We start from the raw sequence: 25,989 nt of genomic DNA on the forward strand, positions 1-25,989 counted from the left end.
TCTAATTCAAAAGAACAAGAAGTACATGAATTTTGAAATTATCCTTGAATTTAGTTTAATTATATTGATGCGGTGACAATACTTTTTGTTTTCTGAATGAATGCTTGAACAGTGCATAATTTTGATCTTGTTGTTTATGAATGTTAAAATTGTTGGCTCTTGAAAAAATGATGAACAAAGAGAAAAACTATTGATAATCTGAAAAATCATGAAATTGATTCTTGAAGCAAGAAAAAGCAGTGAAAAAGCAAAAGCTTGAGAAAAAAATTTGGCGAAAAAAATATAAAGAAAAAGAAAAAGCAAGCAGAAAAAGCCAATAGCCCTTAAAACCAAAAGGCAAGGGTAAAAAGGATCTAAGGCTTTGAGCATCAATGGATAGGAGGGCCCAAGGAAATAAAATCCAAGCCTAAGCGGCTAAATCAAGTTGTCCATACCCATGTGCTTGTGTCATGAGGCATTTATGTATCCGGTGGTAATACTGGAAAACAAAGTGCTTGGGGCCACGGCCAAAACTCATAAAAGTAGCTGTGTTCAAGAATCAACATACTTAACTAGGAGAATCAATAACACTATCTGAAATTCTAAGTTCCTATAGAAGCCAATCATTCTAAACTTCAAAGGAAAAAGTGAGATGCCAAAACTGTTCAGAAGTAAAAAGCTACAAGTCCCGCTCATCTAATTAGAATTAATATTCATTGATATTTTGGGATTTATAGTATATTCTCTTCTTTTTATCCTAATTAATTTTTAGTTGCTTGGGGACAAGCAACAACTTAAGTTTGGTGTTGTGATAAGCGGATAATTTATACGCTTTTTGGCATTGTTTTTAGGTAGTTTTTAGTATGATCTAGTTAATTTTAGGGATGTTTTCATTGGTTTTTATGTTAAATTCACATTTCTGGACTTTACTATGAGTTTATGTGTTTTTCTATGATTTCAGGTATTTTCTGGATGAAATTGAGGGACCTGAGCAAAACTCTGATAAGAAGGTTGACAAAGGACTGCTGATGCTGTTGGATTCTGACCTTCCTGCACTCGAAATGGATTTTCCGGAGCTACAGAACTCCAAATGGCGCGCTCTGAATGGCGTTGGAAAGTAGACATCCAGAGCTTTCCAGCAATATATAATAGTTCATACTTTATTCGAGATTTGATGACATAAACTGGCGCTCAACGCCAGTTCCATGCTGCATTCTGGAGTCAAACGCCAGAAACACGTCACGAACTAGAGTTGAACGCCAAAAACATGTTACAACTTGGAGTTCAACTCCAAGAGAAGCCTCAGCTCATGTAAAGATCAAGCTCAGCCCAATCACACACCAAGTGGGCCCCGTTAGTGGATTTCTGCATCAATTACTTACTTCTGTAAACCCTAGTAGCTAGTCTAGTATAAATAGGACGTTTTACTATTGTATTAGACATCTTTGGTCTCAGTTTTATTCCATTATTCATCTTAGGAGACTATTGATCATTCATGGGAGCTGGCCATTCGGCCATGCCTGGACCTTCATCACTTATGCATTTTTAATGGTGGAGTTTCTACACACCATAGATTAAGGGTGTGGAGCTCTGCTGTACCTCAAGTTTCAATGCAATTACTACTATTTTCTATTCAATTCCTCTCGTTCTTATTCTAAGATATTCGTTGCACTTCAACATGATGAATGTGATGATCCGTGACACTCATCATCATTCTCACCTATGAACGTGTGACTGACAACCACTTCTGTGTTCTACCTTAGACTGGGCGCATATCTCTTGGATTCCTTAATCAGAATCTTCGTGGTATAAGCTAGATTGATGGCGGCATTCATGAGAATCCGGAAAGTCTAAACCTTGTCTGTGGTATTCCGAGTAGGATTCCGGGATTGAATGACTGTGACGAGCTTCAAACTCGCGATTGTTGGGCATGATGACAAACACAAAAGAATCAAGGGATTCTATTCCAACATGATCGAGAACCGACAGATGATTAGCCGTGCCGTGACAGAGCATTTGGACCTTTTTCACTGAGAGGATGGGATGTAGCCATTGACAACAGTGATGCCCTACATACAGCTTGTCATGGAAAGGAATAAGAAGGATTGAAGGAAGGCAGTGGGAAAGTAGAGATCCAACAGGGACAAGCATCTCCAAACACTTATCTGAAATTCCCACCATTGACTTACATGAGTAACTCTATCTTTATTTTCTGTTTTATTTATTATTCAAAAACTCCATAACATTTACTATCTGCCTAACTGAGATTTACAAGATGACCATAGCTTGCTTCATACCAACAATCTCCGTGGGATCGACCCTTACTCACGTAAGGTATTACTTAGACGACCCAGTGCACTTGCTGGTTAGTTGTGCAGAGTTGTGACTAAGTGTGATTCATGTTTGAGAGCGCTACAAAGTCTTTGGCGCTATTGTTGATGATCACAATTTTGTGCACCACTACCATTGCCATAAATCCTATAAAACTACCTAAGTTGCTGACAAAACTCTGAATCAACCAACGAGACGCACAAGAGGACCATAGAATCCACCCAATCGGCCATGCCCTCAGGGACCTGGGAAGAAGTCTCAACAATATTTTTGCGAGAAGACATGGTCAACTAGTCCTACAAGAAGAAAAGAAGATTGGATTACTCAAAAACATCTCGGAACACTAATCAAACAACTCGGGCATAAATGGAAATAACTCGAAAACTAAAGCATATAGGTGTCAAGAAGCCAGGCAGAGCAGCAAAAGGAAACCCCAGGACCCAGTCTAAAAAGTTTCAGGGGCATCCTTTGGAGGCAGAATAAGGACTCATGGAAACCTACAAGCCTACATCTCTACACATCCCAACAGGAAGATAAAGTCTCTATTTCAATAAGAATGACACTCGGAAAGGCCACAAACCAAATAAAGTCATCAAAATAAGCTGTCTCTCAAAATTACGATTTCAGTCTATCAGCAAAGAGAACTTCCCAATAGCAAGAACATGCCAAGCGAAAAAATTGTCAAAGGCACAATCTTTCTTCAAAATCAAACAAGCCACTTATACAGAAACAGGCAACAACATGCAAAACCCTAGAAGCTTCAACCATTAAGGAAACGCCAGAAAAGAAGAAACCAGAAATCACAGTGACAAAAAGCATAGAAATGTGAAAAGGTCCGAGCTTTCCAAACATACACTCAAGTAAAATCCCTACTTTACCAAGAAAAAGAACAATGCAAATAAAGAAGAAAAGATGAACCAACCTGAAAAGAGAGAGAAGCGCAGAAGGAAGTTGAAGACGAAGAAATCAGGAATTGCCATCAAAAGTAAAGAAAGCACCAACGATCACCAAACAACGTCACAAAGAGAAACGCGAAAAAGCAGGTGACAAGCGAAAACAGAAAAGTGAGGAAGAATAGGGGGAAGTTACAGAGAAAGAAGAAAAACCGTTTCTATGTGTAAAGTTCAAAAATAAAAAAAAAAACAAAACGGGGCTTTAAAAACCAATTAATGAGGGCATTAAAACCATCGCGCATTCCCAAGGCTAGGACGCTAATACAAAAGCGCGCGCTTTCAGAGGAAGCAAAACGTTCCGCATTCAAAAAGGAACTCTACAAACATAAAATCGACAAAATGCTCTAGTTCGGCTTCACCCAAGAAGGTTCGAAATCCTAAAACTAGGACTCGACCTCCAAATAAAGACCGAGCTCGAGTAGGGGCACTGTTCATACCCTGGGTCGAGCTGTCCGACCCGGGATGTTCTACAGACAAAGCGACCGACCTCTTCAGGTCAGGACGACCCGACCTCCTCTTAAAGAGCTCGACAAAATTGCCAGGAAAGCCCAGTAAAGGGCCCAAATAGAGGAACACGACCCAAATTCACAGGCAGCCTAAGCCTAAAAAGATAAGGGTGGTTCCCTTGAAGGTACGAGGACCTCACTCAAAGATAAAATAAGAAAACTAACTTATCTTGTCTAAAAAGGTCACTCCGCACCATTATAAATACGCTGGAGCACATAGGTATAACTCATACTCTAATTCTACTAAAAACCTGCCTAATACCCTTGCTAACTTAAGCATCGGAGTCCCTTGCAAGTACCACCACCCTCCGGTGATGAAGGATCAGCACCATCACTATGTTCAACAAGTCAGACACAACAGCTCCGGCTGGTACAGAAGATCTTGTCCGAGATCGACCTACAGTTTCAGGTAACCCTCGGAACAGGTACCTAGTTCACATATGCAGGCTTCTGAAAGTTAGTGGCCGACTTGAACATAAAACAACAATTCACTTTCATAGAACATCCCCAAGCCAATGGACAAGTCGAAGCTGCCAACAAAGTCATATTGGCTGGGCTGAAACGGAGATTACAGGACGCAAGGGGAGCCTGGGCTGAGGAGCTCCAACAAGTCCTATGGGCATATCAAACAACGCCACATTCCACCACAAAGGAATCACCCTTCCAATTAGCGTACGGAATGGAGGCAATGATCCCAGTAGAGATTGAAGAAGGGTCGCCCAGAGTGATCCACTATAATGAGGAAGCCAACTCCCAACTTCAAAGGGAAGAACTCGACCTACTTCCGGAAATCCAAGAAAGAGCTCGGATCAAGGAAGAAGCGTTAAAACGTCAAATGGCTTCGAGATACAATCAAAAGGTAGTACAGCGAGTTTTTGATGAGAACGACCTTATCCTAATCCGAAATGATATCGGAACAACTCGACCTGGAGAAGGAAAGCTGGCAGCAAACTAGAACGCACCCTACCGAGTCATAGAAGTACTTGGAAAGGGCTATTACAGACTGTCCGAACTCGATGGGTAGAGCTTCCTAGGTCATGGCACGCCTATAATCTAAGAAGGTACTATAGTTAGGGATGATAAAGGATCTTAGGATAAGGCGTACTCTTTTTCCTGAAAAGGTTTTTTAATGAGGCGCCAAGCCAAGACCTACAAATCACCCGACTTAGAGGGATAAAACTCCCGCATGTATATATTTGCATTTTCTTTTGAATAAAACCTGTTTAGATCTTCTACAAATTCTCAAGCCATATTAATCTGAAATATTCATCGTCCGATTATAAAGCTACAGATCGGCAGAAAGTGAAAATCAAAATTCACTACACGATCACGATAAAAACCAACAGAGATGAAAACCAAATTCATTAAAAGGTCGACCAAACGAGGATTAAACCCAATTTCTACAAAATCAGCAAAGATGAAAACAAAATAATGCAAGAAGTTATTGAAAGTGATCCATAGAAAGAACCTGACGAGGTCCTAATAAAATGGATTGCTAAAAAATAACTTAAAGACTGGCCGACGTAAAGAAGTCAGACCAGTCACAGTAACCAAAATTATAAGTAAATCCCTGGAAAGAGGTATGGCCAACCCTATAAAAGAGGATTACTATAACTTAGAAGGGCCCGACATGATAAAGTCGGCCCGAAACACAAAAGTTATAAAAATAATCCTTGAAAGAGACCTGAACGAGGTCAAAGAAAGAGGATTACAAAAATAACTTAAAAGGGCCCGACATGATAAAGTCGGCCCGAAACACAAAAGTTATAAAAGTAATCTCTGAAAGAGACCTGAACGAGGTCCAAGAAAGAGAATTACAAAAATAACTTAGAAGGGCCCGACATGATAAAGTCGGCCCGAAACACAAAAGTTATAAAAGTAATCCCTAAAAGAGACCTGAACGAGGTCCAAGAAAGAGGATTATAAAAATAACTTAGAAGGGCCCGACATGATAAAGTCGGCCCGAAACACAAAAGTTATTAAAGTAATCTCTGAAAGAGACCTGACAAAGGTCAAAGAAAGAGGATTACTAAAAATAACTTAAAAGGGACCGGCATGATGAAGTCGGCCTCCCACTAACAAGTTATAAAAAGTAAATCCCTGAAAGAGACCTGACAAAGGTCTAAAAAAGAGGATTACTAAAAATAAACTTGTGACCGAACTAAGGAAGTCAACATACAAGTTGGACCCAAACATACGCAACCTCAAAAAATCAAGCCACAAGTATGAAAATATAAAGGTAATCCAAAGAAGTCGGGCAATAAGGTACCAAACAAATACAGACCAACATGTCGTAAAAAAGCACAAGTCATAAGAAGAATAAAACTCAAGAGGCCACCAAAGTCAGCCCCAAGAGCTTGAAAACTACTTTGTTTTTCAAAATAAAGTTGCTAAACAAGCAACTAGGAAAGTAGCAATAAGTCAGAAATACCATTTACAAATATAAAAAGTTCAAAAGCCCACAAGTCGGGCTGTTTACACAAACATCCTGAATAATCATCGGGGATCCAAAGACTTCTCGGCAGCATCAACACGGGGTGAAGGAAGACAAGTCTGAAGAGGCACCGCATCCACTGTCCCATCATCCCGGTTCAAGATGTGACAATCAGGTTCTGACTCAGGACGACCGACCTCAGCAGTGGGAGTCAAAGAGGTCGACGCAACAGAAGTTTTGGTGACAGGCAGTGAATGGCGATCGACATTATCATCATCAGGGTCATCAGGAACAATCTTACCATTCCTAACAATGTTGTCCAGACTAAAGAGGAAAAAGTCAAGCTCCAACGTAAGAACTCGAACTTGCTCCTTCAGATTCTCATAAGCAGCATTAACTATGCCTACAAGGTAACCTTGAAATTTAGTTTCGGTCTTCGTTTTTCTTTCAAATAAGCCTATATGTCTATCATTAATTTAATTTTCGAAGCCCAGCCTTCTCTTCTCATTTTATGAGCCTCTCGTTTTTTTTTTTCTTCTTTCAATTCAACTCAACATCACACGGAAAGAAAAAGAGTTATTAGAATTAGCCTATTTAGTCATTTACTTTTAAGGCTACAAATTATCTTTTTGTTAATAGATATCCAGAAAGATGAGGGAATATTGGATCGAGAAAAAAAATAGAAAATAAAAAAAAAACATTTTTATTTCAAAGATTTGCTTTTTTGTAATATTTATTTATTTATTCTTGTGATAGATTATACTTATTTTTATACTTGTATAATATATTTAATCTTAAATAAATATGCATGTTAAAAGAGATATAGATATTTGAAAAAAATATTAATAATTAAAATTTTATTAAACTGATAAATATTATTTTTTAGTTGTTGCTTTTAATTTTTGTATAACAAAAACTATAATATTACAAATTATATGCATGTAAAAAAATTAAACACATTATTTAATATAATATTTTATATAACTCAATTATTCAAATTGAACTACAGTAAATTTATTTAAATCTCTTTAACTAATAAACTAATAATTAAAATGATTTAATTATAAATTCAATTTTTAAAATTTTATTTTTATTTTAATCTTTTCTACTAGAAATTGCGGTCATATTTGTTAAGGCTAGTTCGGTGTAGCCCACAAACTTGAGTACATATATGCTCCCCAATAGAAAGCTCAAGGTCCAAGTCCATTTCAAGCCCAATAAACCACTTAAAGTTGTTACGTATTCGGTTTTTCCTATAGAATCAATCGAACATTGAAGAAGGTTCTATACTACTCCATCGTGATCAAATCATCATTTTGCTGTGGGCGTTTGTGTTCTTGAAATTCTCGTGTTCTTCAAAAATCTGACATGGCAACTGCATCAGGTACGCGCTTCTGCAAAAGCTCCATTTCATGGTCTTTTTGTTGCATGTCATGAATTTGAAATGGTGTACCGGGAAATGATTTAGTATTCTGATTTGTGTGTGAGTAATCTTGAATGCTTCCATAACACGTCATCATCAATTATGAGCTTGTATTTCTCAAAACTGTTTTAAAATACTTTGAATTTCAAAAATTGAATGGAACATTCATAGATGCCAAGTAGTGTTCTGTTATCCAAGTTATATTTGAATTTCACAAATTGAATGGGACATCAGAAATAGACCGTGAAAGAGAAAAGGGACAAAATGTGAAGTCGTAAATTCAATCACTTTGTGCCAAGCACCTACGTCTTGAAGCTTGTAATGCGTGAACTTATTTCTAGGCTTGTAACTAAAATGTGCATGTAATTTAGTCGTAAAGGGAAGTTTGTGGATATCAATAACTTTTTCAGTGTCAATTCAATGATGATGAATTGTGAAAAGACAATAGTATCCCAAGCTATCAACCAGATGATGCTAGAGCATTGTTTGCCTGGAAAAAAATGTTTTCAAGTGAGAAAGATGATATCAATGGTTGTAATTACTATTTCATGGTATTCTCTGTAATTTATAGATATCTTGGATGTGAAGGAGCTAAATGATATTTTAAATACCTGCTCTATTATTGCAGCGGCTTTCAAATCTAGAGAGGACCACAGGAAACAACTCGAATTGGAGGAGGCGCGTAAAGCAGGGCTTGCTCCAGCTGAGGTTGATGAAGATGGGAAAGAGATTAACCCTCATATACCCCAGTATATGTCTTCTGCTCCATGGTATTTGAATGCGGAGAAACCTGTAAGCATCACAACTAGCTACATGCCTACATCCCTCTGTCTTCGATAACTTTGTTCCACCCCAATCTGTTATGATGATGAAGCTCTGCATTCTCAGTAGCTTTCTTTATTTGTTATTTTGTTTCTGTTTAGAGTCTAAAACATCAAAGGAAATGGAAATCAGATCCAAATTATACAAAATCTTGGTATGATCGAGGTGCAAAAATATTTCAGGCTGACAAGTATAGGAAGGGAGCTTGTGAAAAGTAAGTGGTTTGAGTTGTTTCTATCTAGATTTTCTAATTCTTCCATGTCTCTGCAGCTTTCTGTTTTGGAAATGGCGTTTTGCTACTTGAAGAGTTTTAATTGAATACAGCACACAGGTTTGTTTTCTGTAGCTTCAATGAGTTGCAAAGGATGAGCATGGTTTAGACGTGTTATGCTAACTAGAACTGACCCTTTTTCGCGTGTCCCTTAGCATTATTTGTTCTATTATGGATTTGATTTATGTAAACAAATATTATTTTCGTTGAGGTGTCAACAATGAATTAAAGCTTACTTTTCTTATCTAAATAGAGTTTGCTGCTTTCAGTGTCTAGTGAGGGCTAAAATCCTGATTGTTATGTAGCCTTTGAGTATAGCTTTCTTTATTCAAAGCCCACTAAACCTTTCATTAATTCATCTCTTGCTATTCAAATATGGTCTTCTGTACAAAGATACATCACATGTGAACTTCACTTTAGGTGCCATTTTTTATTTCATTTGTTGCCTATGTTAATATCTAATATGGTCTGCATTGGATCAAACAGAATTGCTCACCTTTGCCAGCTTAGTAGCCTGTTCATATTAATAGATCTGATTAGTTGAAAAAACACAGTATTTCTATTTTTAAGACTACACAGAAAATAATAATAGAGAAACCCACTAACTTTTTGGTTACTTTTACTCTTAAGCTGTGGAGCAATGACTCATAATGTGAAATCATGCATGGAGCGACCTAGAAAGATTGGAGCAAAATGGACCAACATGCATATTGCTCCTGATGAGAAAATAGAAACATTTGAACTTGATTATGATGGCAAGCGGGATCGGTGGAATGGTTTTGATCCAGCAACCTATGCTCGTGTTATTGAAAAATATGAACAAAGGGATGAGGCTCGGAGGAAGTACTTGAAAGAACAGCAGTTAAGGAAATTGGAAGAGAAAAATAATAAACAAAAAGGAGAAAATGAGGTTAGTGATGATGATGAGGATGAAGATACCCTGAAGGATGATGAGGCTAAAGTTGATGAGAGCAAACAGATGGACTTTGCCAAGGTTGAAAAGCGAGTTAGAACTACTGGAGGTGGCAGTACAGGAACTGTAAGGTGTGTTTACAGTTTACATCACGGTTTTTGTTTGTATTCCTATTTGTTTATTTTCTCATAGTTTCACTGTTATGTTGATATTGCTATTGATTATGGAACCTTACCCTTGCTTCAGAAATTTGCGTATCCGGGAGGACATTGCCAAATACCTTTTAAATCTTGATGTCAATTCAGCTTATTATGATCCAAAGACCCGTTCCATGCGAGAGGACCCCCTTCCTGATGCAGATCCTAACGAGAAATTCTATGGTGTGAGTATCGCAAGAGATTTTATTTGGTTCAGATACTGAGATCCATATAGCATTGGAAACATTTAACTAATTTTTTGTGTTTGCTCCTTTTAAACAGGGAGACAACCAATATAGAATAAGTGGTCAAGCTTTAGAGTTCAAGCAACTTAATGTTCATGCTTGGGAGGCATTTGAGAAAGGGCAAGATATCCACTTGCAAGCTGCACCTTCCCAAGCTGAATTGCTGTTTAAGGATTTTAAGATAATCAAAGAGAAGTTGAAGTCACAAACAAAGGCTGCCATAATGGAGAAGTATGGAAATGCAGCAACTCAAGAAGAGCTTCCAAAAGAGCTTCTTTTAGGACAAACAGAGAGACAAGTTGAATATGATCGTGCTGGAAGAGTCATTAAAGGCCTGGTAGGATTTGATATGGAAATTATCCCTTCTCTTCATGTTTATTACTTACGCTATTTAATATACTTTTTTTTTCCTTGGTATCATCCATTAAAAAAATTTAAGTTCAGTAAGATTCTTTTTGGATTATGCTTTCTGAAAATAGTGTTTTTAACCATTTTGATTTGCCAAGTGATGGGAAAAGATTTATGTTGTTCGAATTTTTTCGTTTCATATATGTAGGAGACCTCTCTGCCAAAAAGCAAGTATGAAGAAGATGTATATATTAATAATCACACTAGCGTATGGGGTTCCTGGTGGAAGGATCACCAATGGGGCTACAAATGTTGTAAACAAACCATACGAAACAGCTACTGCACTGGGGCCGCAGGAATTGAAGCTGCCGAGACAGCAGCAGATTTAATGAAGGCAAACATTGAACATAAAGCAGCATCTGAAGGCAAGTCTTCCTATTTATCCGCTGTTTAGAACATTTTTATGTGCTATCATATTCTTATTTCTAATGTTCCCTTAATTAGAATGAAACTTGTATTCTTTTTATTTATCTCTCGAATGTTTTTCTTCTACATGATCTGTGTACAGAAATTCCTTTTATTTGTTTGAATTATATTGTTATTTCAAGTTCTTAAATGATCATATGATCTAATCTAATCTAATAAATAGCAATCCCTGTAATCTCATGTCTTGAGTTTTAAAAAAAATTTAAATAAATGCAGATACTCCTACTCAAGCAGAGGAGAAAAAGCTTGCTGCTTGGGGAACTGATGTGCCTGCTGACCTTGTCCTGGATCAGAAAAAACTTGCCGATGCCCTTAAAAAGGTTAGTCTTGATATTTTTTTTTCCATTTTTTCTTAATATTCTTTTATCATTAATTGCAACCCATTTAGATTCCTTGTAAGAGAGTTTGTATATCAGTGGCAAAGAAGCATTGAGATTTGGCTTTTGGAAAATATGTTGGTTTTGATATAAATAACTTTTTGTTTGGTTAGGAGGATGAAAGAAAGAGGGAGGAAAAAGATGAGAGGAAGCGCAAGTATAATGTTAGATGGAATGATGAGGTAAATTTTCCGTATGGTTTGTGTTTTAACTGTTAATCCATATTACATTATTCATCTTTGGATATTTGTTTTTCTGTTTTGACATTGTAATGATTTTTCTAGGTCACTCCTGAGGAGATGGAGGCATATAGGATGAAAAGGGTCCATCATGATGATCCAATGAAAGATTTTCTGCATTAGGTTGTCTTGTCCTTAAGTGGTTGTTGCTATCATTATATCAGTTTGGAAGAAATATTACAAAACAAAATTGCTAACAGCCAATGTTGATTGTTTTGGTTCCAATATCGGTTGGTGTTTTGTAAATGTCATAGACAAAAGGAATCTTTGAGGAGAGTTTCAATGGCATTTTGCTAGGAACCCTAGAAGGATTACACTAATTTAAGGAAGACTGAAAGATCTTATACCATTTATTTGTTACAACTGATCATTTGTTACAACTGATCAACCTCCTCCTAACTAATTTATTTTATTCTTTCTTTATACACACCAACTCCTAACTAAGCCTATTAATTATTTACAATAATGATGATTAAAAATAAATTTGTTATTTTTAAATATTCAAACTTCACAACTTTAATTTCTGAATGAAATTATTGCAAGTTTTTTAACATTCTAAGTTCATGACAATGCCAACAGCACTAGTTTTTAGTTCTCCCGTGAAGCCCTTAGACTTTAGCTTATCTTTATTTAACAGATATAATAATTAGAAGTTTGATTCTTGAATATCAGGGACAAAATTATTCTAGCAACCGGCAGGTGAAACCTCAGAGTGAGCATGAGTTGCTGTTAAAGGGTATGCATCATGAAAAAACAACTAAATACAAAGAAAAAATTCATATTTTAATGCAATGTATACACACTTCACTTAACAGAGTACAAAAAAGAAAAAGAAGTTATCCCTTGCAATCTCTTATAATATATCTACACATTTGACAAGTTTTTTTTGGGCAAAACCACTCTGTGTGGGTGACTACTAATAACTTCAAGTCACTAAAAAAATGAACAACAATAAAACCAATCCCAAGTAATCATGCTTCATAACAAAACAATTTTTTTAGACCCCTCTAGCTAGCATTTCTTGAAATTCCAGCAAAGAGTTCTCTTTCTGAATCTTCATATCAAGATGAAACTTAGAGATGAACTCCTCAGCCTTCTCATCAACCTGAAGCATTGGTGACTTAGCAACCACAACCTTCCATGCATCCTCAATAGTATCTATGTCCCTTTGCAATTCCTTCTTCTCAACCACAACCCTTTTGCCTCGGCTTGCTTCACCTCGTGCAGGCGATGTACCAATATTATTGTTATTGGCACGAACACGAACGTTCGTAGCAGAAGTAGAAGCAGAAGCAGACTCGGCAAAGAGATCATCTATGTGAATTGCAGGTATGCTCCTACCATAATAAGAAGCAGCATATGGTGTTCTTGTAGTAGTGAGCGAACGATGATGGCCACGGCTACGTGTTATGAGGTGACAAAGATGGTGAAATATGGAGATGAGGCGATGAAGGGTGTTCTTGATACTCTTTTGTATGTTGTGTTTGTTGACCCTTGATTGCACAGTTTTGGAGATGCTCCTCCATGCTTTCTTTGCAGGTTGAAGCTTCTTCCCTATCTTCAAGCTTGACATCACAATTGCAACAACAACAAAGTTTTTCTTTCTTTCTTTTCCTGTTGGTTGATGAAAGAAAGAGTTTTCGAAAGGGAAGTGGTTGGATAGGAAATGAAATGAACTAAGGCTTTGTTTACAAAAGCAAATATAATGAGTTGGAAATGGTTCTTCCTTGTGATGAAGTTTTGATTTGATGCACACTACTTTTATATAATTGCTTTCTTCCCAAGTACCCTAAAGAATATGTTTGGAATCTTATCTAACTCCAAAAAATGTCTTCAATAATTATTTATTTTGGTCTAAATAATAATATTGGTTATCCAAACAATAATTGGTTTTATTTTGAAATTTTTTTAATTTATGTTGCTTATAGTCTAAAAATCTACTCATGCTTTAAGTTGAATTTAAATATAGTTGATTGGTTTCGATTTCAAATAATTTGATAAATTGGTTGCGATCTTATCATTGTTGATTCACTCAGAGTCTCACACCATATATTCAAACTAAGTTAAAAATAGAATAAAATCAATTTGTTTCATTTTGAGGGTTTTTCAAGCATAAAAATTTACAACTTTGTTATGCGGATAAAATACACATTAAAAATCAATTAAATAATACATATATTTATACACAAATATATAATACTTAATTTAATAATTAATTTTTTTGTATAAAACCCGTTCATTATTATATTAGTTAGTATCACACAACCTACCATTTTATTCTTGTGGTGCCAAATTGACCCATGATTTGTCAGTTGAACTACAGAAGTGCCCCCATTCACTAAGATTTCTAATTAAGCAAATGTGGAAAATAGTTAGTGTCATAGACAACGGTCAAGAATGAGGGGCACAAGTTGCAATATAAACGAAATTTAGAATAAGAAAAGGGCAGATATACAACTAATTAAGAGTGTCACTTTCGGCATGATGGGATCACTTTGAGTCTTTGACAGCACAGATGCCAACAATGAGGGGCTATGATCAGTTTGAATTTGCACATAACGAAAGTTCAATTCTGCAAAGACCACCATAAATTGTTGTTTTCCATGTGGATCCTTTGGTGCGTGGGCTCCTAGCTTCTGTTGTTTTTAATACAGAATGCAACTGATCCTTACCAAACTATACTTTCCCAAAACAAAATCACAGAAAAAGGCATCACTTTTTGTTTTAATTTTTATTTTCTCCTTTTCTCATTGATTTTAGTTGTTAGACCTATTGTATGCTCACACATGATCTTTATTATGAATTTTACTTTATTAAAACAAAAGAATAAGTATAAAAAATATCTTTTAATTAATTTTAACAATTTTTTTATTGCAAAGGAATTTTATTTTAACTATTACTTTTTATCTAAGCAATCAAAAAGTATTTACGGTTATAATTTATGATTTAGAATTTAAAATTTAATTTTTTATATTCAAATTTAGGATTAAAAAATTAATTAATATCGACAAAAATATTAATTCCCTAATTGAACTCAATTTAAAATTAAGATTTGATTTTAATATATTTAAAACCAGAAATTTTTTTGGTGACTATTTAAAACCAGAAATTAGTTGAATAGAATGTATGCTAAAAATTTTCAAAAATATGATAAAGATATTTGAAAAAACAGACATGTTAGTTATCCTTTAATTTTCAGTTTTTAATTTATTTAATTAAATTTTAACTAAAATATATTTTTATTTTATAAATAAATACACTAATAATTAAAATTAATTTAAATTTTAAAAATTAAAATTTCTCTAACTTTTTATTGACGTTATAAAGCAATTACTTACTCTATCATTTTTAATCTCTCTTGTACGTTTCTCCTCTCTCGTTTTGCTTCTTCTCTCTGCTAACATTTTTGTATATTCTCTTTTCTGTAACCTTTTATTTTTTCTCTCTCTATTTGTCGTACAAGACAAAGGATTGAACTCTGCAGGTAAACTTACTACTTTATTATTATTATTATTATTATTATTATTATTATTACATTATTTGTGTGATTACCTATTTTATATTTTTCTTTGTTTTATCCTAGTATGCTAAGGAATATAAAAATTAACATCTTTAATTATGTTTAAAATAAACTTAATAATCTATTTATTTAATTGGAATTAGGTTTATCCTATGTGATTTTAATAATAAAGTTGTTACAAATAAAATAATTAATACTTTAATTTGTTTGAGTAAAGATGCACAAAAAATCGAAGATTTAAGTAAGAAAATATAGATGGTATGTTTATAAAAATTATTTTTTAATTATAACACATCTAAAATTATTAAATATATACAAAATATTTTTAAAACACATCTAAAATCATAAATCTAAAATTTAAATTTAACGTTAAAAATAAAATAATTTTTTTTATATTTTATTCAATAAAAACACATCTAATATTTTTTTATTATTAGTTAGATTTTTTTATTACTTACTTGAATATTAACGTTTTTAAAATTATTAAAATATATGTTCATAAAAATTTATTTTTTCAATTATAACACATCTAAAATTATTAAGTTATGTACAAAATATTTGTAAAACACATCCAAAATCATAAATCTAAAATTTAAATTTAAATGTTAAAAATAAAATTAATTTTTTATATCTTATTCGATAAAAATGCATCTAATATTTCTTTGTTTTTATTATTAGTTGAATTTTTTCATTATTTATTTGAACATTAACGTTTTCAAAATTATTAAAATGTATGTTCATAAAATTTTTTTTTTCAATTATAACACATCTAAAATTTTTAAGTTATGCACAAAATATTTTTAAAACACATCCAAAATTATAAATCTAAAATTTAAATTTAAACGTTTAAAAAATAAATTTTTTATATCTTATTCGATAAAAACACATCTAATATTTCTTAATTTTTTGTTATTAGTTGAATTTTTTCATTACTTATTTTAACATTAATGTTTTTAAAATTATTAAAATGAATAATTAAGTTAAGTTTTTTATTATTAGTTGGATTTTTTCATTACTTATTGTGGAACGGAGAGACTTTAGAGGAATTCTCCCCTACTAGAGGTATTTGACAAGGGAATCTCTTATCGTTCTACATTTTTGTTCTCTGCATGGAAAGGTTCTCGCAGCTTATTAGTGTGGCAGTGGACCTTGACATGTAGAAGCCTATTTGTCTTAATTGTGATGGGCCTAAGCTCTCCCATTTATGTTTCACGGATGATCGTATCCTTTTTGCGGGAGCCAACATGGACCATGCGCGAGTTATTAAGCAAGTGTTGGACAAATTTTGTGCTAGCTCTGGACAGAAAATTAGTAGTGCAAAAATTTGTGTCTTCTATCAAAATGTGGGAAAACAATTTCAGAAAAGAGATCAATGAAGCCCTCCAATTTACTAGAACAAATGGTCTTAGAAAATATTTGGGTGTTTCTATCCTTCATGAGAGGGTTAACAAGAACACCTATAGTGATATTATTACAAAAATGAAGTCTAGATTAAATAGTTGGAAGGCAAATTTTCTCTCTTTTTGCCAGATGATCAACCCTGGTGAAATCTGATTTTTCATCTTTACCTTTTTATACTGTGCAAACTGCTCTCTTGCCGATATTTACTTGTAATATTATTGATCAAAATTGTAGGGATTTTATCTGGAAAGAGACTGAGCACCATAAAAACCCTCATCTGGTGAGCTGGAGGAAGTTAAGGGAACCAAAAAACTTTGGAGAGATTGGAGTACGCCATGCTAGGGAGTTAAATCAGGCATACATGATAAAAATCGGGTGAGATCTAGTTGAGAAGAACAATAGTCTTTGGGCCAAGGTGCTTAGGTCCAAATACAAGTGTGAAAGTGATATTCTTCCTATTGTCCGAAAAAGGAGTAAGAATTCAAACTTATGGAAGGGGGTTTGCTCTTCTTGGGATAAAGTAAAAAGCAATACAATCTGGAGGATTGGGGATGGCTGAAAAATTGATTTTTGGAATCACCAGTGGGTTCCAACTGCGGGGCGTCTTAAACAGTATTTTGTTCAGGTAAGTGGTGAGTTCAATTCCAATTTATCTACTAATGACTTTCTCTCGGTTTCAGGTGCGTGAGATGAAAGGAAGCTCAGGAACTGGTTGCCGGAGAAGAGGATATCGTGAAGAGAATAATGGCCATGGTTCCTCCTTCTCCTTGGAGAGACAATCAGATTGCGTGGGGAATGTCGCAAGATGGATCTTTTAGCCTAAAATCAGCTTAAATTCCTTATGCGAAGAGTTTCTCCCTCATAATTTGCTGTTCAATCGTATTTGGAGGTGGGGAGCGCTGAAAAGAGTGCGTTACTTTCTCTGGCTAGTGGCAAACGATGCTATTTTAACAAATTACAATAGAAAAAGAAGGCATATGACTATGTACTACTCTTGTCCGAGATATAATGCAGCAGACAAGACAACTTTGCATGTGCCTCGAGACAGTTTTTTAGCCAAAGGGATCTGGAGTCGTCTCATTCCATAGGAGTACAGAAATAATTTTTTTACCCTTTATCTTCAAGCTTGGTTGACTTTTAATCTGTCCGAAAATCACATAGTAAAGGGGATGATATTCGATATTGCTGTTTCATCCCTATGGTACGCAAGAAATTTGTTGATTTTTGAAGAAAAATACACCTCGCAGTATGCGTTGGTTCACTCTATCCAGTCTCGATCAAGGGAGATAGAGAGTACCTCTTCTAAGTTACTAAAGTAGAGGAACTTAAACATCAGTACAAAGCGTTTGATTGGATGGAAACCACCTTAAGAGATGTTTATCAAGATTAATGTCGATGGGTCCTTCTATAATCATAACAATAATGCGGCTTGCGGTGACGTTCTTAGAGATTCCTTAGGAAGATTTGTGAAAGGTTTTTCCTGCAACCTGGGAAGTTGCTCCATAATGCATGCTGAATTATGGACAGTAATAAAAGGGCTAAAATTAGCTGTGGCAAATAAATTGAATCACAATATTATAGAATTGGATTCTCAAATGGCTATCAACATGATTAAGAAGGGGTGCTCGTCTAATCACGCCTACTTTTCCCTTATTCAAGATATCCTTGTTTTATCTCGCCGCATACAGAAAATTTATTGGCGTTACAATCTTCAGAAAGCAAATTTGGTGGCTGATTGTCTAGCTAAGCAAGGTCAGAGTCCACCATTAGAGATTCATATATATGATACTCCTCCTTTTGTTATAGTTTATTCTCTTATTTCTAATTGTATGGGTGTTGTTTTGATAAGGAGCTCTCCCTAAGTCTTCTCTTATTTTTTTTCTTTTGGTGTTTGGGGTTCTGACCCCTCCTTCTCCACAAAAAAGATCTTATTTAATAAAAATATATCTAACATATTTTATCATAGTATTAGTTGAGATTTTTATTATTTATTTGAGTATTAGTATTTATTCATTTTAATGTCTTTATTAATTTTATTGTTTGATATTTTAGCTAATGTTTAAAATTAGTTTATTTCATAATTTTAAATCTTAAATTTTAATTTTATTTAATTTATATTTTGGATATATATTTAATTTTAAAAAAATACTAAATTTATTTAAATGTGTTTGTTTCAATTTTTTTAAATTATTACAATAAAAAAATTAAATAAATAACCACTTTTAAAGGATACCTAATTAAGCTATTTTAAAAATTATAACCATAATATTATTCTCGCAATATATATTATAAACTATAGGCGAAAAAACCTCAAGGATTTTAAGTTAAAAAAAATAAGTATATTTCACGGACTGGAAATATTATATTTTAATAATTCATTTTTAAACATTAAAAAGGTGTATTTAGTAAACTCATAAATATTTTCAAATTCAGTGAACTTTGATTCACTTTACTTAAAAGAATCCAATAATCAAACCCTAAGTGATGATAAAATATAAATGGAAAAATCAATTCATTGAACCAACAAGACCTACACTCTTCTACCTCATTATTTCTGTATCACTATCAAATAAACCATTTGAGAGAAATGAAAAATAGACATGCACTTAGCCGCCCCGGGCCCTTAAAATTAAAAGTATAGATCAAACTTTTCTTCTCCCTCAGATTGGGAAACAGTAATAGTTAGGCTTTGTTTAACTGTTTGACGATAAATTAGATATGAAATGACGACTGAGACCCACCATGAAATGCAATTCATCATCAAACGTAGCATCCCAGCCACTTGTTTCATTCCATTTTGCTTCAAAAACGATAAACACTACCAATAAATAGTATATTGTAGGGTCTTTAATTTGCATCTTTATATAATTTTACATGTTCCATTTACTTTATTAGAACACTAGTATACCATGTACGATAAGGTTTCCCATCTCTCTTTTGTTGTTTAGCAAGTAGGTAATTGTCTAAAATATCCCTCCATACTAGGGTTGTAGACCCTCTTCTGTTGGTGGCCAATGTGTTATAATTCTATAATGATGATGGTATTTTGAGAGCTTCTAACCCTGATGTAGAGACCATTGCACTATAGCAAGCCAAGTACTGCTTCTATTTCAGGTTACCAATATCTTGTATTTATACATGGGACCAATCTCCATTAAAAAATAAGTCGAGTCGATTTCTTTTTTTTTTTGGAACATCTTTCTTTGATTTTTTGCAAAAATGTTATGACTACTTATTTTGTTAGTCAAGTCTTTAGAATAGCACCCTTTAAGAAGTCTAGTTCTTTATTTTCGATTTGGATGTCGAGACTCTCTTCAACCTACAAACCAGTATGAAAGTCTTTAAAAATTTTTAGCGCACTATAGTTAGCTACTTTCAACTTGTCATATACTGCGCCCCTCTTAGGAGCTAGCCAATATTTTTTGTTCCCAACAACAAATAACTTTCATTTTCCTTATGAAATGATAGGTCCAACCTTGATGGAAATTTTCACTTTGACTAGCATTGCTCCTGACAGAAAAGATGCATGTTGGGTCGCAAAATACTCTGATGATGTCTTTGACATCAATTTTGATTCCACCTCTGTGTCGGATTTCATTCAAAACAACATGGGTTCTGAGGGTGACCTTGTGACTGAGAGTGAACATGTGGCTTTCTTACTCTTGTGGCTAAGCTTTTATATATTTTGTTCCAAGCCAATTCGGATCAAGAAAAGTAGCTATTTGCCACTAGCTATCATGTTTTATTGTAAAAAATACGTCAATTGTCCCTCTTGATTCTGGGCCAACTCTATGAAACACTTTTCTTAGCGTTAGTGAAATACGTCGAGGTGAATCCCTGATCAATCCTTTTGGTCCTCTTTGGGTTTTAACCCTATGGTTGAAGGCTGTACTTGAACCTTGATTCACTGCCTCTTCTATTCATGTCCCAAAAGCTCAAGTTGATGGTATTTGACTATCTCAACTCTCCTGGTCGAAGCCAAAAATCATGTCTAGCATCGATGCCTTTCATTACTTCATCAACCTTCTTCTCGACATCAAAACTGATTATGACACTTCTTATTACCCTAATCCATTTACTTGTTAGAAAGTATTGTCAGATATCTCCATTCTTTAACCAATCTCAAACCTGAGAACCAAGAAACTGTTGATGAGCTATGGTCGAAAATCTTAACTCCCCAAATCATTCCTGTGGGTGTGCCTCATGAGTCGACCATGGCTCTAAAAAAGAAATTGGTCACCTACTCTCCCCAATATGTGTCGAGACAGTTTGGTCTTGCACAAGCCTTGTCTTTCCCTCGACCTTGCAGTGCAAATGACCCACTATGAGGTGTTGAGTTTAGAAGAATTTGATCAAGTTTTGGATCTTAATCACCAAAGGGTGACTTCCCAATACCAAAGGCAAGACATCAAGTTTTGCTTTCTTTCGACTCTTGCTTTCCACAAATGTTAGTCGACTTACTTTACTTCCCACTGTACTTTGTCTGAGTAAACACTCTCTAACTTGGTTCTTCCTTTTTCATAGACTGCTGCACCGTCAAAGAAATTTAAAAGTGAGCATATCAACGAAACTGTTACATTTAAAAAATACTATAAGGTAAAATGGTATTTCAGGAACGAAAGGTATGTTTTCATCGAAGCCTTAGAGGTATGGGAAAAGAAAAAGGAAGCCCATTTTCATAGATGTCTCGACCGTTACTTCAAAGCTTTGGTTCGAGACCCTTATGCCCAGAAAAGTCATTTTATGCGAAAATTCAAATTCCCTTCTTTTCCCAATACCCCTTTTGGTCTTGCCGATCGACTACCTGACCCTCTTAAAGAAGCCTTAGCAGTGGATCACCGACTCCGAAAGAAAAATCTCCAAACCTTAGGCATAAACACGACTGGTGCTATCTATTACCAGGGATTCAGGGATAAGATTCATGGTCAAACGAGGATCGCTAGATATCCTCCAGGTACCGTGTTTTCTTAAAACTTTATCTATTAAGTCCTTACTTATCTTATATGTTTTCTGTTTTTCAGCTGCTTGAGATACAAAAATAACAGGTACTGCTCCCGACCCCAGAAGTGTGGTGCTATCGACATTCTTGTTCGGGCTAACCCCAAGAAAGCACAAAAAAAATTCCACCATTTATTCTAAGGTATCCCTGTAATACCTCTAAGCTTTATAGTCGACGTTTGTTTTGGGGAATCTGTTTAATCTTTCTTATTTAATCCAAATAGTCCAAACAAAGCTCCAAATCTCGGGTTGAAACAGGAAGTCACTATGGACTAGGAGTTGATCCGTCTGTTATTGAGACTGAGGTGACTCAACCTCCTCCACTCATGGTACTTCAACTGGTGACAATACCACCCTGCACTTGTTGAAGCTGTTAATCAAGCCGCTAAGGTCAAAGAGGATAATTTTGAAGCCTCTGCTATTTTGGGTAAAAAACAAGAAGACTTGAAGCTTAGATTAAGGACCCTGTTATCGAAGCTCCATATGAACTTTTCGCTCATTTTGTATAAATTTTGACATCTTTTAATTAATGAAAACAATTAATGACAATGATATAACTTGATATATTTACCATTTATATGTCTTAGTAGTTGTTATATCTCTTAATTCATACACATTGCCATAAAATTTTTTTCCGACTCTAAAAGGTCCTTCCTGTAAAAGTGACCACTTTTCCTTAACTTGCTTAGTGGGAAGGACTAATTTCAATACTAAGTCATTGACGAACGGATTAATTGATGGTAAAGAATTTCACAAAAATAATCACGTTGTAAATACAGTTTCTAAACCAATAGAAATCCTTTCGTACAAAAAACTTGTTCGTCACTAAAGCAAACCCAATAAAATTTATAACCAAAGTATTGAAACATCGGGTCGTCTCTTAAGGAATTACAGGGATGTATGATTTATTATTGGTTATGGAAAAAGGTATAATTTTTTGGGTTTTTGAAATAGGGACCAAGAAAATAAATTAATAATAAAGTAAATTAATTATCATGAACACCCTTGCAAGGTATAAGAACTGGAAATCCCATCCTAGTTATCCTTATCAGATGTGATGAGAATTGTTTATTACTTCCACTTAGTTAACCCTTACTAAATAAAGGAAAGTCAAGTGGACTAATCAATTTGATTCCTCAAGTCCTAGTCAACTCCTATGGAAAGACTAGCTTTCGAGGGATCCAAATCAATCAGCAAATTCCAATTTTTAATCAACAGCTGAGTTTGATAACTCAAGTATCACCAATTACTCAACCAAAGCAAAGAGAGGAGAAAAATCCAAATTATTTATATAATAAATAAAAGAAAGCAATCATAAATCTGAAATACCTCAAATTATATTAAATAAAAAATCAAATTAAACATAGAAATCCATAAACCAAATTGGAAAAATAAACAAACTAAAGTAATAGAACAAATAAAGGTAGAAGAGAAATTAAAGTAAACGAACATTGAACCTGAAACTGAAAAGGCGAAGAAATCCTAATCCTAAATCCTAAGAGAGAGGAGAGAGCCTCTCTCTCTAGAAAACTACATATAAAACCTAAAATTATGAATAATGAATGATGTATCCCCTGAATGGATGCATTCTCCCACTTTATAGCCTCTAATATGTGTTTTCTGGCCAAAAAGGGGTCAAAAATAGCCCAGAAATTGCCTCCAGCGATTTCTGATACGTACAGCACGCGACAAAATCACGCGTACGCGTCGTCCACGCGTACACGTGGATTGCATTTTTTCCAGGTCACGCGTCTGCGTGATCCACGCGTCCGCATCGCCTATCTTTGGGGCAGCTTTGGCAAATTATAAATTCTTGCGAAGCCCTGGACGTTAGCTTTCCAACGCAACTGGAACCGCGTCATTTGGACCTTTGTAGCTCATGTTATTATCGATTTAGTGCTAGAGGGTTAGGCTGGACAGCTCAGCAATTCCTTCAATTTCTTGTATTCCTTCCACTTTTGCATGCTTCCTTTCCATCCTCTAAGTCATTCCTGCCCTATAATCACTTAACGCACATATCACGGCATCTAATGGTAATAAGAGAGGATTAATATTAGCAAATATAAGGCCAAAGAAGCATGTTTTCAATCATAGCACAAAATCAGGAAGGAGAATGTAAAGCCATGCATTTTGTATAAACAAGTGTATGAAAGATTGATAAAATCCACTCAATTGAGCAGAAGATCAACCGTAAAATAGCGGTTTATCAATCTCCCCACACTTAAACATTAGCATGTCCTCATGCTAAGCTCAAGAGAACTAAAAGAGTGAAGAGGAATGGTAGAGAGTATGAAATGCAACCTATCTATGTGAATGCAACTACATGAAAATTGTTTCTACCTACTTGGTTAAAAGTACACAAATCCTTCAAGAACAAATATGAACTGGATTTCACTAATTCAAATCTCAAAATAAAGTACAAGTGAACTTGCAGAAGAAAATAGCTCATGAAAGCCGGAAACAAAGAATCGAGCATCGAACCCTCACTGGAAGTGTATACACTCTAATCGCTCAAGTGTTTAAGGTTCGATTCTCTCAATTCTCTACTAACCTTGCTTTCTATGACTTAATCTTCATCTAACAATCAACAAAAATTTAATGCACAGATACACATATCAAGAGGTCTTTTAAGGGTTGTAATGGGGTTAGGGTCAAGGTAGGATTGTATTTGGTCAAGTGGACTAAAATCTGAATCCTTAATTAACCTAAACTTCCCACCTAACTTAAGACAATCCATGTAATTACAGTGCAAGATCTAACTGCCATTAACTATGTTTACCACATATTCATGCATCCCAAATTTAAGTACAACTCATATGCATTGATATTATTACTTTAACTTGGGGCATTTTGTCCCCTTTTTATTTATTTGCTCTTTTTTTTTTCTTTTTCCTTGATTTTCTTGTATTATTATTTTTTTCTTTTTTTCTTTTATTTTCTTGTATTATGTTTTTTCTTTTCTTTTGTTTTTCCCAATGCATATGATTAAGGTATTGAATGCATAAACATATTCTCAACATTTTTCACATTTTCACAGAAAGTCTAATATACTCAATTCCCAAACTAAACGTTTCCAAATCCACTTTTCCCACACTCAATTCATGAGCTCTCTCACTAGTCTAAGCTAACCAAGGATTCAAATTAGGGACATTATTATTTTCCGTTTAGAGTTAGTGATGTGGTAAAATAAGGAACAAATGGGATAAAATAGGCTCAAATTGGTTTGCAAAGGATAATGAAAGGGTAAGGCCATATGGGTATGTAAGCTGAGTAAAACAAGGCCTCAATCATATAAGTATATGCATACATTAAACAATGGAAATATAGAATAAAGCAAGAAAAAGATCACAATTTTAGAGAGAAAAACACATACCAAAAAAAATAAAATATTGGTTGATAAGATGTAACCAATCAAGTAGGCTTAAAATCTCACTGGTTTTGTGTGTTCGAGCTCTAAAACCATGTTCCAAATACAACTTCCAATAAGTTTATCACAAATTTTCAATTTAAATTAGTGAAATACTATAAAATAGGGTCTTGAAAAGAAACCTATCACTTCAACCAAGTAGTGGTAGAATATGCACAAAATCAAACAAATATGCAATCAAACATGCAAATGAAACAACTAAATTAACATTAGAAAATTGAATATTGGTGTTGAGAAGAAAATAACTAACCCACGGAAGTCGGTATCGACCTTCCCACACTTAAAGATTGCACCGTCCTCGGTGCATGCAAAGCTGTGCAGGTGGGCGGGGATTGTGGTTCCTCAACTGATGCTCTTTGTAGAGGCTTTCTCTTTACCCTTCCTAGTGGCCATCCTAAAAAGGGAGAAGAGAAAAGGACATGAATTCAAAGGGATAGAGCAAGGAAGAGGGCAGTATGAGTGATAATCATGCCAAAGTAAAGAAGAATGTCGTTAACACATGGTCGCGACTCCATGCAATTAGGACATCAATGGAAATATAGCATGATAAATTGAGGCAATTAAATGCAAGATATTTATTGGCATGCTGGCAAAGGCATGAGTAGCGTAGATCAAACATTAAAAGCCAAAATATAGTATTACTCGTAATAAACTAACAATAACGTTTGTATTGACAATTATATTTAATTAATAAAATATTTAAAGAATTTTGTGAAAAACAGGCATTAGAGTAGAAGGATAGAATAATTAAGAATTCACAATGCCATACGGGCATTTTCACAAACACTTAGCATGCATGGTAAATATGTGATTGAAAGTAGTAAAGTTGAACATGCAAACAACCCTAAAAATAATTTGTGATAATTGTCAATAATTCCTTAATAATCCACAAGCAAAATATAGAAAATAATTACCCAAATAAATTTCCAATACCAATTAAAAGGGTTTAAAAAGAAGAAAGAAAAAGAAAACATATATAATGAAAGAAAAAGAAAAAGAAGAAGAAAGTATAAATAAGAATAAAAATAATAATAATGGAAAAGTAAAGAGAAAAGAAGAAAAGAAAAGAACCTTGGTGATGAATGTGAAAAAGAAAGAAGGGGGGATGAAGTAAAAAGT

General features: G+C 34.5%; 2 protein-coding genes across 5 annotated transcripts; one reads left to right on the top strand and one right to left on the bottom strand.

Annotated features, from left to right (window-relative positions):
- Nucleotides 1-7,429: 7,429 nt before the first annotated feature.
- On the top strand, nt 7,430-11,889 carry LOC107466186 (pre-mRNA-splicing factor SLU7-A). Of its 4 annotated transcripts, none has more exons than XM_016085175.3 (10): nt 7,430-7,587; nt 8,255-8,418; nt 8,550-8,662; nt 9,350-9,763; nt 9,879-10,014; nt 10,112-10,411; nt 10,631-10,847; nt 11,125-11,228; nt 11,399-11,467; nt 11,570-11,889. In XM_016085175.3, exons 1-10 carry the CDS (start codon nt 7,572-7,574, stop codon nt 11,645-11,647), a joined length of 1,611 nt encoding a protein of 536 aa, XP_015940661.1. In that variant the 5' UTR covers nt 7,430-7,571; the 3' UTR covers nt 11,648-11,889. The 4 variants fall into 4 exon arrangements, with proteins under 4 accessions (XP_015940661.1, XP_020986219.1, XP_020986222.1 ...); XM_021130560.2 differs by lacking the exon at nt 7,430-7,587 and adding an exon at nt 8,719-8,779 and having other exon boundaries at nt 8,340-8,418; nt 8,550-8,602; XM_021130563.2 differs by lacking the exon at nt 7,430-7,587 and having other exon boundaries at nt 8,340-8,418; nt 8,550-8,602; nt 8,719-9,763.
- Nucleotides 11,890-12,286: 397 nt separating this feature from the next.
- LOC107466178 (uncharacterized) lies at nt 12,287-13,276 on the bottom strand. Its single transcript, XM_016085167.3, has one exon. It carries the CDS (start codon nt 13,095-13,097, stop codon nt 12,522-12,524), a length of 576 nt encoding a protein of 191 aa, XP_015940653.1. The 5' UTR covers nt 13,098-13,276; the 3' UTR covers nt 12,287-12,521.
- Nucleotides 13,277-25,989: the final 12,713 nt, after the last annotated feature.

Source organism: Arachis duranensis, chromosome 9, assembly GCF_000817695.3.
Source record: "Arachis duranensis cultivar V14167 chromosome 9, aradu.V14167.gnm2.J7QH, whole genome shotgun sequence".
NCBI lineage: Eukaryota > Viridiplantae > Streptophyta > Magnoliopsida > Fabales > Fabaceae > Arachis > Arachis duranensis.

Excerpts from the sequence above, each read along its gene's own strand:
- LOC107466186 (XM_016085175.3), top strand. Across the intron at positions 8,419-8,549 it reads ATTTGAATGCGGAGAAACCT|AGTCTAAAACATCAAAGGAA; the intron begins GTAAGCATCACA and ends GTTTCTGTTTAG. Across the intron at positions 9,764-9,878 it reads GGCAGTACAGGAACTGTAAG|AAATTTGCGTATCCGGGAGG; the intron begins GTGTGTTTACAG and ends CCCTTGCTTCAG.
- LOC107466178 (XM_016085167.3), bottom strand. The coding sequence starts at position 13,097 with ATGTCAAGCTTGAAGATAGGGAAGAAGCTTCAACCTGCAAAGAAAGCA.